We start from the raw sequence: 14,977 nt of genomic DNA, 5'->3' as shown, positions 1-14,977 counted from the left end.
AATATTTTGTACTTTTCTTAAATGTATTTTTTTTGTAATTGACTGAAACAAGCAGACCGGAACATTCAGCTAGACAAGACCAACAACATAAACAAACTATACAGTAGTGAGTGGAGTTACAAACAGACTATACTAAACAAGTTAAAGTCTTATGTGTGATAAAATGTTTTCCACACACATAACTACGTGTAGCCAGCCTTCTTGGACACCGGGTCCCCACATTTCCCACTCTCCCACGCCGAAGAGCCTGAAGCCGCACATGGCTCTTCTCTCAGGCTCTATTTCCCTACATGGGAGCATTGTGAACCGTAGGTCGGGATTTTCGACCTGGTTACAAGTACATTAAACAACACAGCATCTTTTCAGTATGTTTTGTTATTTCTGTATCTTTTGTGATGGGAAGAAGAAGAAAAAAACGCCAATTTGTGGCCGTGGTCGAAAGGGAAATCCTTCTTATGACGTGAATATCGACTCGGAGTATACCATATTGTCATGACAACGGACGGATCAATCATATTATTGTGCAATCTGAAGGTTACATAAGCCATGTATTTTTCTGCACTCATTCACACACTTTTTTTGAGCTTGCCAGAAAGTGCACTAAAGTCCCTAATGTTACTATCCACAAGCTGCTAGTGAGTGAAAAGAGGCTCTGATCGTAACTGATCAAATAGCACCAATGTTACATGACAAGATATTCGGAGGGTGTTGTCCAAATAGTAAATCACCCTGAACCTTATACTTAATTTACTATGACGAGCCTACCTGAGATAAGAGACAAGTATAAAATGTACTTATTCAATACATTGTAATGTTGACAGTATACTGTATGTATAAAATAACTATTTTCATGAGATGTGGAGTCCTCTATGTCAGGGGTCGGCAACAGGCGGCCCGCAGACCAAAACCGGCCCGCAAGTGATTATTTTTGGCCCCCCAAAGTGTTTTGCAAAAATATATACACTGAACAAATAAATAAAAGGCAGTTGACATAAAGAAATCAAACAATGTAAATAAATTCATTAGGCCCTAATCTATGGATTTCACATGACTGGGAATACAGACATTTTTGGTCACAGTACCTTAAAAAAAAAGTAGGGGCGTGGATCAGAAAACCAGTCAGGTGTGACCACCTTTGCCTCATGCAGCGCAACACATTTCCTATGCATGTTGATCAGGCTGTTGATTGTGGCCTGTGGAATGTGGTCCCACTCCTCTTCAATGGCTGTGCGAAGTTGCTGGATATTGGCAGAAACTGGAACACGCTGTTGTACACGTCTGGGACATTTTCAGCTTCCAGGAATTGCGTAGAGATCCTTGCGACATGGGCTGTGCATTATCATGCTGAAACATGAGGTGATGGCGGCGGATGAATGGCACGACAATGGGTGTCAGGATCTCGTTACGGTATCTCTAGCATTCAAATTGCCATCGATTAAATGCAATTGTGTTTGTTGTCCGTACCTTATGCCTGCCCATACGATAACCCCACGCCACCGTGGGGCATTCTATTCACAGCGTTGACATCAGTAAACCGCTTGCCCACACAACGTCAAACACGCTGTCTGCCATCTGCTTAGTACAGTTGAAACCGGGATTCATACGTGAAGAGCACACTTCTCCAGCATGCCAGTGGCCATCGAAGGTGAGCATTTGCCCACTGAAGTCGGTTACGACACCAAACTGCAGTCAGGTCAAGACCCTGGTGAGGACGACGGGCACACAGATGAGCTTCCCTGAGACGGTTTCTTACAGTTTGTGCAGAAATTCTTTGGTTGTGCAAACCCACAACTGTCCGGGAGGCTGGTCTCAGACGATCCTGCAGGTGAAGAAGCCGGATGTGGAGGTCCTGGGCTGGCGTTGTTACATGTGGTCTGCGGTTGTGAGGCTGGTTGGACATACTGCCAAATTCTCTAAAACGACATTGGTAGAGAATTAAACACTAAATTCTCTGGCAACAGCTCTGGTGGACATTCCTGCAGTCACCTTGCCAATTGCACACTCCCTCAAAACTTGAGACATCTGTGGCATTGTGGTGTGTGACAAAACTGCACATTTTAGAGCAGCCTTTTATTGTCCCCAACACAAAGTGCACCTGTGTAATGATCATGCTGTTTAATCAGCTTCTTGATATGCCACACCTGTCACAGGTGGATGGATTATCTTGGCAAAGGAGAAATGCTCACTAACAGGGATGTAAAGAAATGTGTGCACAACATTTGAGCTAAATAAGCTTTTTGTGCGTATGGATAAAATTTATTTGATCTTTTATTTCAGCTCATGAAACATGGGACCACAACCTACATGTTATGTTTATATTTTTCATCAGCATATACTGTATACCATACTATACAAATAATCTATAGCTTAGGAGACACTCACACACGCTGTATATTACAGCCCTGGGTTAAGAACTGAAAATACATTTTGTTTATGGTAAATATACAATGTGGTTGTGCACTGAGCTTGATGAAGTACCTGTTTAGAAAGTTATGTTGAGTGTCTTGAAAAAAGGGACTACTGCTCCTTTAAGAAGATAGTTTTACGACAACTTTTTAGGGTATTACGTATTTTACGGCAGTGGTGATTCAAAATGGAGTAACCAGCAAAATCATCAAGGTTGATTGCCAATTAGCTAGGGGCATTATATTCCTATCTCTAAAGTTAAACTCATCGTATTACTAGCAAATGTAATATTTTCATCAGTATGGTTGATAAGAAGAAACCAGACTCTTTCCATTACTTCATGAGTTACGATGATCTGAGTGACAGTAGCGATAGTAACAGCAGCGATTCTGATGAACAGGGCCAGAAGAAATCGAAAGGAAAGGGTGGGGGCGATGCTACTGGAAGCGGCAGCAAATCTCCCCAACACGGGACCAAGCGGGCGGTTAGTGGAGCTCCTCTACCCAAACCTGATGAGCTCTTCAAGTCGGTTTCCAAGCCATCCTTCCTGTACAACCCATTGAATAAACAGATAGATTGGGAGAGTCGCGCCGTGAAAGCTCCTGAAGAGGTACTGTACAAATACTGTTGACGTAGCTAGTTAGTTGTTGACCTAGTAACTTGTGTAGTTGGCTTGCAATGTAACGTTAACTAGCTAACTAAATTAATTCCCACAGTGACACAAAAACATAGCTGCTAGTGTAGTGTTACATTAGTCAGTGAAACACCACTGTACTGTATTCTACCAGCTAGCTAGTTTTACAAGCAAGCTACAGTGTTGATACAGGATTAGAGATAAATAGTAATGGCGTCTTTTTGTAGACCCTAACTCAGCAATTGGACACAGGCTGCTATGAGGAAATGAATGGCGTTTTGGATAAACGGCGAAATTAATGTCTGTGGTAATCACAGGCTTAGGAAATCTTATACGTTTTGTTCTGAGATAACCTTCATCAGCTAACGTCACTTTTTGTGAATTTTGAAGAATTTATGTTATAATAAAAAACAAATCACAAAAGTTTCTTAATTCATAAAGGTCATGTTAACTGACTGCTATTAAAACGTATACGACCTCCTAAGCCTGTGTTAACCTCAGACCTTCGGCGTTTATTCCCAAACTGTATTCTTTCCCCATTAATTTATTCTGTAGGGATGGCTGAACGAACCAGAGTTAATTTAATTCCGGAGTTTAAGGACTACAAGCTGGTGAGCAGTTGCCATACCAGGCGGTGATGCAACCAGTCAGGATGTTCTTGATGGTGCAGCTGTAGAACTTTTTGAGGATCTGAGGACACATGCCAAATCTTTTCAGTCTCCTGAGGGGGAATAGGCTTTGTCATGCCCTCTTCACGACTGTCTTGGTGTGTTTGGACCATGATATTTTGTTGGTGATGTGGACACCAAGGAACTTGAAGCTCTCAACCTGTTCCACTACAGCCCTGTCGATGAGAATGGGGGCGTGCTCAGTCCTCTTTTTTTTCCTGTAGTCCACAATAATCTCCTTTGTCTTGATCACGTTGAGGGAGAGGTTGTTATCCTGGTACCACATGGGGTTGGAGTCGTGCCTGTCCATGCAGTCATGGGTAAACAGGGAGTACAGGAGGGGACTGAGCACGCACCCCTGAGGGGCCCCAGTGTTGAGGAACAGCGTGGCAGATGTGTTGTTACCTACCCTTACCACCTGGGGGCGGCCCGTCAGGAAGTCCAGGATCCTGTTGCAGAGGGAGGTGTTTAGTCCCAGGGTCCTTAGCTTAGTGATGAGCTTTGAGGGCACTATGGTGTTGAACGCTGAGCTGTAGTCAATGAATAGCATTCTCATGTAGGTGTTCCTCTTGTCCAGGTGGGAAAGGGCAGTGTGGAGTGCAATAGAGATTGCATCATCTGTGGATCTGTTGGGGCGGTATTCAAATTCGGTGGGTCTAGGGTTTCTGGGATAATGGTGTTGATGTGAGCCATGACCAGCCTTTCAAAGCACTTCTAGGCTACAGACGTGAGTGCTATGGGTCGGTAGTCATTTAGGCAGGTTCTTAGTTTTCTTGGGCACAGGGACTATGGTGGTCTGCTTGAAACATGTTGGTATTACAGACTCAGTCGTCAGGGACATGTTGAAAATGTCAGTGAAGACACTTGCCAGTTGGTCAGCACATGCTCGGAGTACACATCCTGGTAATCTGTCTGGCCCTGCGGCCTTATGAATGTTGACCTGCTTAAAAGTCTTACTCACATCGGCTACGGAGAGCATGATCACACAGTCATCCGGAACAGCTGATGCTCTCATGCATGCTTCAGTGTTGCTTGCTTGCGAGCATAGAAGTGATTTAGCTCGTCTGGTAGGCTTGTGTCACTGGGCAGCTCGCGGCTGTGCTTCCCTTTGTAGTCTGTAATAGTTTTCAAGCCCTGCCACATCCTACAAGCGTCAGAGCCGGTGTAGTACGATTCAATCTTAGTCCTGTATTGACTCGGAAGGCATAGCGGGATTTCTTATAAGCGTCCGGGTTAGAGTCTCGCTCCTTGAAAGTAGCAGCACTACCCTTTAGCTCAGTGCGGATGTTGCCTGTAATCCATGGCTTCTGGTTGGGGTATGTACGTGCGGTCACTGTGGGGACGACGTCATCGATGCACTTATTGATGAAACCAGTGACTGATGTGGTGTTGTACTCAATGCTATCGGAAGAACAATTGGTTCTAATCCCTGAGCCGACTAGGTGAAAAATCTGTCGATGTGCCTTTGAGCAAGGCACTTAACCCTAATTGCTCCTGTAAATCGCTCTGGGTAAGAGTGTCTGCTAAATAACTAAAATGTAAATGTTAAATGTAGTGTAAAGGTGGTCGAGTGTTTTGTTTTTTTCTTTAATTATTTGTTGTTTTATTATTTTTTATCCGGTTGCATATTTAACATGCTGGTAGAAATTAGGTAGAACGGATTTAAGTTTCCCTGCATTAAAGTCCCCCGGCCACTAGGAGCGCTGCCTCTGGATGAGCATTTTCCTGTTTACTTATGGCCTTATACAGCTCATTGAGTGCAATCTTAATGCCAGCATTGGTTTCTGGTGGTAAATAGACGGCTACGAGAAATATAGATGAATACTCTCTTGGTAAATAGTGTAGTCTACAGCTTATCATGAGATACTCTACCTCAGGCGAGCAAAACCTAGAGACTTCCTTAGTATTAGATTCTATGCACCAGATGTTATTTACAAATATACACAGACCACCACCCTTTGTCTTACCAGAGTCAGTCGTTCTATCCTGCCGATGTAGCGTATATCCCGCCAGCTGTATGTTATCCATGTCGTCGTTCAGCCACGACTTGGTGAAACATAAGATATTACAGTTTTTAATGTCCCGTTGGTAGGATAATCTTAGGTCATCCAATTTATTTTCAAATGATTGAACATTGGCTAATAGGTTTGACGGAAGAGGCAGTTTACTCGCCGTCGGATCCTTACAAGGCACCCTGACCTACGTCCACGATATCTCTGTCTCTCTTTCTCATGCGAATAACGGGGATTTGGGCCTTGGCGGGTATCTGTAGAATTTCCTTCGCGTCCGACTCGTTGAAGAAAAAATCTTCGTCCAATACGAGGTGAGTAATCGCTGTCCTGATATCCAGAAGCTCTTTTTGGTCATAAGAGACGGTGGCAGAAACATTATGTGCAGAATAAATTACAAATAACGCGAAAAAAAACACATAATAGTACAATTGTTTAGAGGGCTGTAAAACCAACAGTAAATAAACAAACTAAATCAAACATTTTCTGTTTAATAATAAATCAATAAAAATCTGATCCCTACACAGGCTCCAGGGCAACCTGGGAGGTCAGGTCTTCCGGCGCCAGTACCCCTTGCAAGTCTTCAGATGTAAAATCATTAAGTCCCAAAAACTTTTCTGCCGCAGCCACAATAATGTCCAGTTTCTTAGATTTCTTTGAGACTTGAGCCGTACAATTTATAACTGTGGCAATGAACGCCACAAAATCCACCTTTTTAACACACAGGGTATCTTTTGACTAGCAGCAAACATTTACTACAGGCTGTGGTGCATCCACTACCATATTTTCACTAGCATCACTTTACTCAATTATTTTAATCGCCTCCGCATAGGAGATTCGATTGACCGCTCGTAACTTTTGCCACCTCAATCTCCTTCACCCTTACAGGGCACTCCAGGAACTTGGGATCATGATCCCCACCACAATTGCAACACCGTCGTCTTTCTATACACCGTTCTTCAATATACTCTGTCCGTCTGCACACACTTGAAACATGGTCCAAATCCTTTACAATTCTTACACTGCAATGGTTTGGAGACGAAAGCTCTTACATCGTATCTTACATAACTAAGCTTCACCTGCGTAGGTATTTGCTCTTTATCAAAAAACAACAGGACCGGCAGACTTTCTTATTTTTCTCCATTCACCCAGCGGGTCAGACGCCGGGCACCAACCACACCAGGAATTGTCTTCAGGGATTCAACCTGAACATCCGTCGTCACCCCTGAGATGACTCCTTTGACTGGTGCTCTACTCCAAAGTTCAAACGCAAAACTTATATTGTCTGGATTATTTTGAGGCTCACTGCAATCTTCCTCTGTTCTTCAGAAATACAATTAATCCAAATAAGACCACTCCTGGTCACTCTGACGGACTCTACTTTTCCCACATATGCATCCTTACTCAACAAACGCACCCAACAAGAAACAATGTATTATCATTCATACAAGTATCCTCCTCTCCAATTTTAGACAATTTCCTTTTTGTTCCAGTTTTCGATACTACTGTTTTCCTTTCAGAACATTCGTCTTCACCAACTTTGCTTGACGCGCTGCTTGATTCGAATTCATCATCCATTTCCGCCAACTTTCCACAGCTCGTCAACTGGCGAGCTCTATTCCAGGGATTTTCTAGTTTTAGTTGACTGCCAGCTAACATGTTATATTGGCTAGCAGTTTGTAACGGCTAATGTGATGCTCCTCCATTAGCCTTTACAGGATAGGTACTGTTTGGCGTAGCAGAGAATTTTCAACCAACCTGAACCTGGCGATACTGTCTTCGTTCTCGATTCGGCCAAACATGCATCTTCTCAAATGTCTGTGTCCAGTTGCAGGTGGTTCGTTTGAATTGAGAAAATGCTCCGTTATTAAAATATTTTTTTTGCTCCATTAAGTAATCCAACGTCTATTTCCCCCCCAAAAATCAAATTGTATTCGTCACATCCTTCGTAAACAACGGGTGTGGACTAGCAGTGACATGCTTACTTACGGGCCCTTCTCAACAATGCAGAGAGAGAAAAATCATAGATAAGTAAAACACGTAATAATAGATACATTAGTATATACAAGGAGCACCAGGACCGAGTCGATGTGCAGGGGTATGAGGTAATTGAAGTAGATATGTACATATAACTAGGAATAAAGTGACCGATGGTAAACAGTAGCAACCATGTATGTGATGAGTCAAAGTTAGTGCAAAAAGGGTCAAAACAGATTGTCCGGGTAGCTATTTGGTTAACTATTTAACTAACTATTTAGCAGTCTTATGGCTCAGGGGTAGAAGCTGTTCAGGGTCCTGTTGGTTCCAGGCTTCGCATCAGTATCGATCGCCGTGCGGTAGCAGAGAGAACTGTCTATGACTTGGGTGTCTGGAGTCTTTGACAATTGTTAGGGCCTTCCTCTGCCTGGTATAGTCCTGGATGGCAGAGAGTTCGGCCCCAGTGATATACAGGGCCGTATGCACTACCCTCTGTACCGCCTTGCGGTCGGATGCCAAGCAGTTGCCATACCAAGCGGTGATGCAGCCAGTCAAGATGCTCTCATTGGTGCAGCTGTAGAACCTTTTGAGGATCTGTGGGCCAATGCCAAATCTTTTCAGCTTCCTGAGGGGGGGAAAGGTGTTGTCGTGCCCTCTTCATGACTGTGTTGGTGTGTTTTGACCTTGATAGATCCCTTAGTGATGTGGACACAGAGGAACTTGAATCTCTCGACCCGCTCCACTACAGCCCCATCAATGTGAATGGGGGCGAGCTCGGCCCTCAGTTTCCTGTAGTTCACACTGCCAGGTCTATGACCTCCTCCCTATAGGCTATCACGGCGACGGTGATCAGGCCTACCACCGTCGTTTCGTCTGCAAACTTAATGATGGTGTTGGAGTCAAGCGTGGACACGCAGTCGTGGGTGAACAGGTAGTACAGGTGGGGACTAAGCGCGCACCCGAGGTGCCCCCGTGTTAAGGGTCAGCGTGGCGGATGTGTTGTTGCCTACCCTCACCACCTGGGGGCGGCCCATCAGTAAGTCCAGGATCCAGTTGCAGAGGGAGGTGTTCTGTCCCAGGGTCCTAAGCTTAGTGATGAGCTTGGAGGGCACTATGGTGTTGAACGCTGAGCTGTAGTCAATTAACAGCATTCTCACGTAGGTGTTCCTTTTGTCTAAGTGGGAAAGGGCCGTGTGGAAGCCATATTACAACCTATGTTGTGATAATTGTGTTGTTTGCTCTATAACCTGTTAGTTCATTTGCCTTGCGACCGTGATATATAAGCCTAAGGCTGAGACAATAAGAAGACAGTGGCAGAATAAATTCAACCACACCTTTTGTTTCATCACAAAACCGGACAGCAACCTCTGTCCGGTGAAGTCCACGAAGCATATTGCATGGAACAAACACTTACATAACCTACAGCATGGTCAAGCAAGTTTTTCCAGACATTTTCGGACCACTAAATAACTATTGATTTAGAACCACAGAGTTACTGCAAGTCACAAAGAAAACAGGAGCTGCCTCCACTATTCCATCACCATTTCAACTTTAACATTTCAACATCATCAAATCACCTATGCTTATTAGTCTAATACAGTGACAACTAAAAGATACCAAAAACTATTTAGTCCAATCAACGTAAGCTAAATATGAGGTGGCTGTCCATTGTTCTGATTTGTGTTTGTGTGCGTGCGTTCTTGCAAGTAGAAAAAACATGTTGACTCACCTTACTGGTAGAGAAACACCAATGCCACCCTCCTCTCTTTCATGTTGACGAAACGGTCTGACTCTGTCATGCAGTACACGCTTTTATTTTTTGTTGTCCTAAACTACCTGGCTAAAATGCTTGCTCGCTAGCCTAATTTCCTTTCATGGGCAGCATTAGCTAGTTAACATTAGCCTTCTACATATTGAACTTCCATCCTTTCAGTCCAGGGGCAAAATGTATGAATGTATGGTTGGATCAGAATCGCTGTTATAATCATTGGCCAGAACGGAGAATTAAGTAAAAACCACATGGCTAATTTAGGAAAGGGACAATTTTTGGGGGGGTAAGGTTTGTATCACAACTAAAGTGGCCAAATAACTTCTTAAAATTAAGCACATCTGCTTTACAAAGGGCGTAGAACCTAACTGGCATTCATAAGCAGCGTGTAGAAATGCACCTTTTTATAATAAAAGCATTATATGCGTAAATCACATTTGCAGTCACTTTTGATAATGTTGTTTTCCCGCTAATGGAACATTCGCGCTTATAGCCTATTGCGGTGTGCACGTTGCTGCGCTTATAATGTGAAGAAATAGCCTAATAGTTTATCAACATGTTAAGCTAAACGTTCTGATCTGTTGCGTCAGCCGCATTGTCAGGTTTTTTGATACTAGTGGTTGTATTAATTTGGGAGCTATCGCATCCCACAACTGTCCCAGACTATGTTTGGAATAATTATTTCTCACAGAATAGAATAGGTCTGCTTTTGTACTATGGGGGATAGTAGATTGACATAGGCTAGTGCTTGTGCTGTTCGTTAGGCCTACTCAGCTTGTTGGCTAACGAAAAGTAAATGTGGACAGGTCTTCAATATGCACCTCAGAATTGGATAAGGACGTGCGCAGTTGCGTCTCCGATGTCTGTCTTCACTTGTAGTCTGTGAGAAAGACCCGATCACGTGATGGAGAGCCATGTGAGTGAGTGGTGCTTCGGAGCACGCAGCACTCAGGGAGAAGGGAATTATAATTATAATATTTAGCCCAAGGGCACAACGGCATGGATTTTTTTAGGGTGCATTACGGCCACCCAAAAGGGATACCGCTGGGAAATTCGAGGCAATATCAAGTGCTTGTCAAATTGTGAATGAGAGACTGATTAAGTGTGTACAGCCTGCGCAAAAACAAAGCAGATCTCATGCCTTTCAAGCGACTCGCATCATGCAGCCTTATATTACAATGTATAAAAAAATCAAAACATGTAGCACTACCTTTGTAGAACAACTAAAGTTACATTAATGACTCTAAGTTTAGCATATAAAGAGTACCTATTTCTTTGTTAACAACTCAACACAGAATAGCCGCATGTGCGCACTCCCTCAAATCATTTGGAGAAAATATCCTTTCTATTTTATTCAACTTTGTTCAATTGCATTCTTCATACTATAAAATAATGCCACAGGTATTATAAGCAAATCTTGTCTGCTAAATGAACTAGCGTAGCCCACAGCCATGTGGCATAGCCAGATTAGGACCTAACATAAGGACAACTCAGAGTATGCTATTCTGTTCTTCTGAAATGGACTACATTTTCTTCATATCATGTTTCTTTAGACCTGTCTAAAGTAAATAATGGATTTATTGTGAAGGTGTACGCTATATTACATGGATTTATTAGACTTTTTAATATGTAGTTTTTCCAAAGGTCTGCATTAGTGGCTTGTAGGCTATGTGTGGAACCCAGGAGATGCTAAATGTGTTTATGTTAATTAACGGTCAATTACCGTGAGACTGGCAGTTATTTGCTTGACAATCACCGGCTGACGAAATTTCGTGACCGCCACAGCCCTAGAACCGGCACGCCTGGCACCCATCATACCACGCTCAGCCGCTTAGGTCACTCGCTTTGCCCATTATAACATTCAATCGAACAGTAACTGAATGCCTCAATGCATGTCTACCTGCTTTATATAGCAAGCCACAGCCACATGACTCACTGTCTGTAGGCGCAAACCATTTTTGTGACCTAATAAACTGGCCAGTGTTTTTTTGTTGTTGCCACATACACCAGATAGGTAGTAAAATGTGTTGTATTATAACCCCATGCATTGTAAACCGTACCCTTGCGGCACAGATGAATAGGAGAAACCTTTCGTTTTTTTTATGAAAAGGGGAGTTGGTTATAAGTATCTTTGCCTGCAGCCTGCCAAGGAGTTCAAGGTGTGGAAGACGAATGCGGTGCCCCCTCCTCAGACTTACGCCACAGAAACAGAGAAGCCCAAGAAGGGAGCTCCCCCGGGTATGGACATGGCCATAAAGTGGTCCAACATCTACGAGGATAACGGAGAAGACGCTCCACAGCCTCACACGGGCAACGCTGTCTTCCTGCCCACAGAGGAACAGCCATCAGATTCAGGTAGGGGGAAAACAATATTGCCTGTATGACTGACCACAGTCTCCCTGCTTAGTATAGCCAAAGATACTGATAACTAACCCAAGATTTATCATTGGCGTTCTTTCCAATGGGAGCAAATGAAGCATAATGGGCAGAAACAAGCAAGGAGGTGGGTAGAGCCAACCACGACCTAGCGAGATCCAATTGGCGCTTTTTATTATGTATTTGCAGATTTCTGTTAGGGAACGCCTACTGAAACACACTCACTCAGCATACCAGGTGATGCACACTCACTCACACAAAACACACACTCACAGCCCATGTTGTAGAGACATTGAACCACTGGTCACGTCCCAATTGGTCACTGTATCCCCGACCATAGCTTATTCTAATATTTCTACTACTGTACATTGTATTTTAGTTGTACGGTTTATACACACCACATTCATTTATATACTGGATTCTTGACATGGCTCACTCTAATATATCTACTGCTGTAGCTACATATCATTCTTTATCTTGTGTAAATTCCCCCCGGTGTACATACACTACCAGTCAATAGTTTGGACACCTACTCATTCAAGGTTTTTTTTTTTTTTTTTTTTATGTTTTACATTGTAGAATAATAGTGAAGACATCAAAACTATGAAATAACACATATGGAATCATGTAGTAACAGAAGAAGTGTTAAACAAATGAAAATATATTTTCTATTTGAGATTCTTCAAATAGCCACCCTTTGCCTTGATGACAGCTTTGCACACTCTTGGCATTCTCTCAACCAGCTTCACCTGGAATGCTTTTCCAACAGTCTTGAATGATTTCCCACATATGCTGAGCACTTGTTGGCTGCTTTTCCTTCACTCTGCCGTCCGACTCATCCCAAACCATCTTAATTGGGTTGAGGTCGGGGGATTGTGGAGGCCAGGTCATCTGATGCAGCACTCCATCACTTTCCTTCTTGGTAAAATAGCCCTTACACAGCCTGGAGGCTACAGACCTCTACTTGCTTTGTAAGTAGGAAACACTGCCGATTTTGCAGGTTATCAAATACTTGTTCTCCCCACTGTATATATTGCATTTTGATACTGCTACAGTGCTATTTGGGTTATTTGGATTCGTCCCACCGTTCTTAAAATCGTGCTTTTTGTTGTATTTTTTCTTTACATTTTAATTGTTTATTTGACATTTACATTACATTTACGTCATTTAGCAGACGCTCTTATCCAGAGCGACTTACATTATTTTTTTTATACCCCCGTGGGAATCGAACCCACAACCCTGGCGTTGCAAACGCCATGCTCTACCAACTGAGCTACATCCCTGCCGGCCATTCCCTCCCCTACCCTAGACGACGCTGGGCCAATTGTGCGTCGCCCCATTGGTGTCACGGCCGGCTACGACAGAGCCTGGATTCGAACCAGGATCTCTAGTGGCACAGCTAGCACTGCGATACACGCTCCTTGTTAGGAGCTAGCTAGTTCATTGCACTGCTATAACACCTGCTAAACAGTACGAAACCAATAAACTTTAGTGGTGAGAAGTCCTAAACGGATGCTTCAGATTTATAGCCACTGTGATGTCTGGTTTTCCCCTTTTTGTCTGTGGTATAGCTTCCTCCTTATTTGGTACTACATAGGGTACACTGTCCAAGTCCAAACAACTGCTTGAACCAGGGTCCAATGCCTCACAAACCGACATTACTGCTCGCTTGACAACGTACTAGCCAGTTGTGCCACTGAAAAGTTAGCAATTCTGTGACGCGAGTGGAGACATTTCACACTGTTATATCTGCTTATCTACCTAGGTTCTATATCTATGCCTGCACATCTCTCAATTACTTTCAGACAGAAAAAGTATTTATCTCCCTCTCTGACACACAGTAACTTGATATTTATAGCAGGGAGGAATCACTGCTAGTTAGGCAGGATTTAAGCACAGTAGGTGGCTGTGCAATCTCAGTTAATTTCTGAATTAGAATTCTGACGTGCTATTTTCTCTCTGTTGTAGACGAAGATGGAGACAAGGCATCAGTGTCAGCAAAAAAGAGGAGGGTGGAGAGCTTCCAACAGAAGGAGAAGAGGAAGAGGGATCTGGGCCAGGCCACCTCTGACAAGAGTTTCGTAGAGGAAGAGAAGAGGATTCTCAGGCAGAACGTGGACTGAGGCCTAGATCTGGTGTGAAGCCTGGGCTTTGATTTGGGTTTTGGTCCAAGTCTGGGTGCACTAACCCTCAGTGACTGTCCTACAGCTCTGCCCCAGACACCCCCACACTCCTCTCTCTTATCCTGTGTCCAGCCCCTGGTTTTGTGAATGGTCCAGTACTCGTCTACCCAGTACACATGATATAGATGTTATTGTTATGGAAACATTTGGACTGTTATTTTTAAACCCTTGGTATATCTCTGATCCAGACACTAGTGGAAAACACATTTATTCCTGAGTTTGTGTGTCCGTAGGTATTGTCCAATGTTTTGTTGTAAATAGACAACCACCTGACCTACATATAATAGGCTTGATTTGGATGAATATCTTTTAACTGCTTTGGGGGATATCAAATGTGTTCATATGTTTGGATCATGGGCAGATTTATTTTTTATATGGCTTTTATTTTTGAATAGTGAGAAATGTATGGTAAAGACATTGCATTATTAGTGTCTCTAAATGTCTCTGTTGGCGAGAACGCAGGGAGCGAGATCAAGAAAGACTGCATTTGATAGACTAATTGAAACCATGTGGGTAAGTTTTCATATACATAAAATATCCACCTGATGGCGCCATTGGGCCACATTTGGGACAACTTTTTCACTGGAGGGAAAGGCTCATTTGCAGTAGTAGTAACTTATGTTGCCATGTCTTTTACTGTGTCTATACAATATGTATACAGTTAACCACACACTGACAATTTTAATGTCAGTTTTGTAGTAAATTCCCTTGTCATACACAACTGATGCAATAAACGGAATGTTAATGACTTGTTGATTAGCTTTCATTCTTTAGCTTGACCAAAAAAGTCTACATTGATATGAGCGCTAAATGGTCAATCAAGCATAACTGTAATGAACAAACCAAAATATGTGAGACACCAGGGAAGCAAGGTAATGCACAACGTGCCATATTGTGAAACGAGTTTGGCCTTTGTTGTGAGGAGGCACTTGGAACATTTTGCTACATGCTGTACA

At 43.1% G+C, this 14,977-nt stretch overlaps 1 protein-coding gene across 1 annotated transcript; it reads left to right on the top strand.

Annotated features, from left to right (window-relative positions):
• Positions 1 to 2,574: 2,574 nt before the first annotated feature.
• LOC311149319 (UPF0690 protein C1orf52 homolog) lies at positions 2,575 to 14,769 on the top strand. Its single transcript, XM_084186465.1, has 3 exons — positions 2,575 to 3,016; positions 11,604 to 11,817; positions 13,807 to 14,769. The coding sequence occupies exons 1-3, from the start codon at positions 2,708 to 2,710 to the stop codon at positions 13,959 to 13,961; spliced, it is 678 nt and encodes a 225-aa protein (XP_084042591.1). The 5' UTR covers positions 2,575 to 2,707; the 3' UTR covers positions 13,962 to 14,769.
• Positions 14,770 to 14,977: the final 208 nt, after the last annotated feature.

The sequence above is a fragment of the Coregonus lavaretus genome (genome assembly GCF_964263955.1).
Source record: "Coregonus lavaretus genome assembly, chromosome: 21".
Taxonomy (NCBI): Eukaryota; Metazoa; Chordata; class Actinopteri; order Salmoniformes; family Salmonidae; genus Coregonus; species Coregonus lavaretus.
This window is presented reverse-complemented; position numbering and strand designations above follow the sequence as displayed.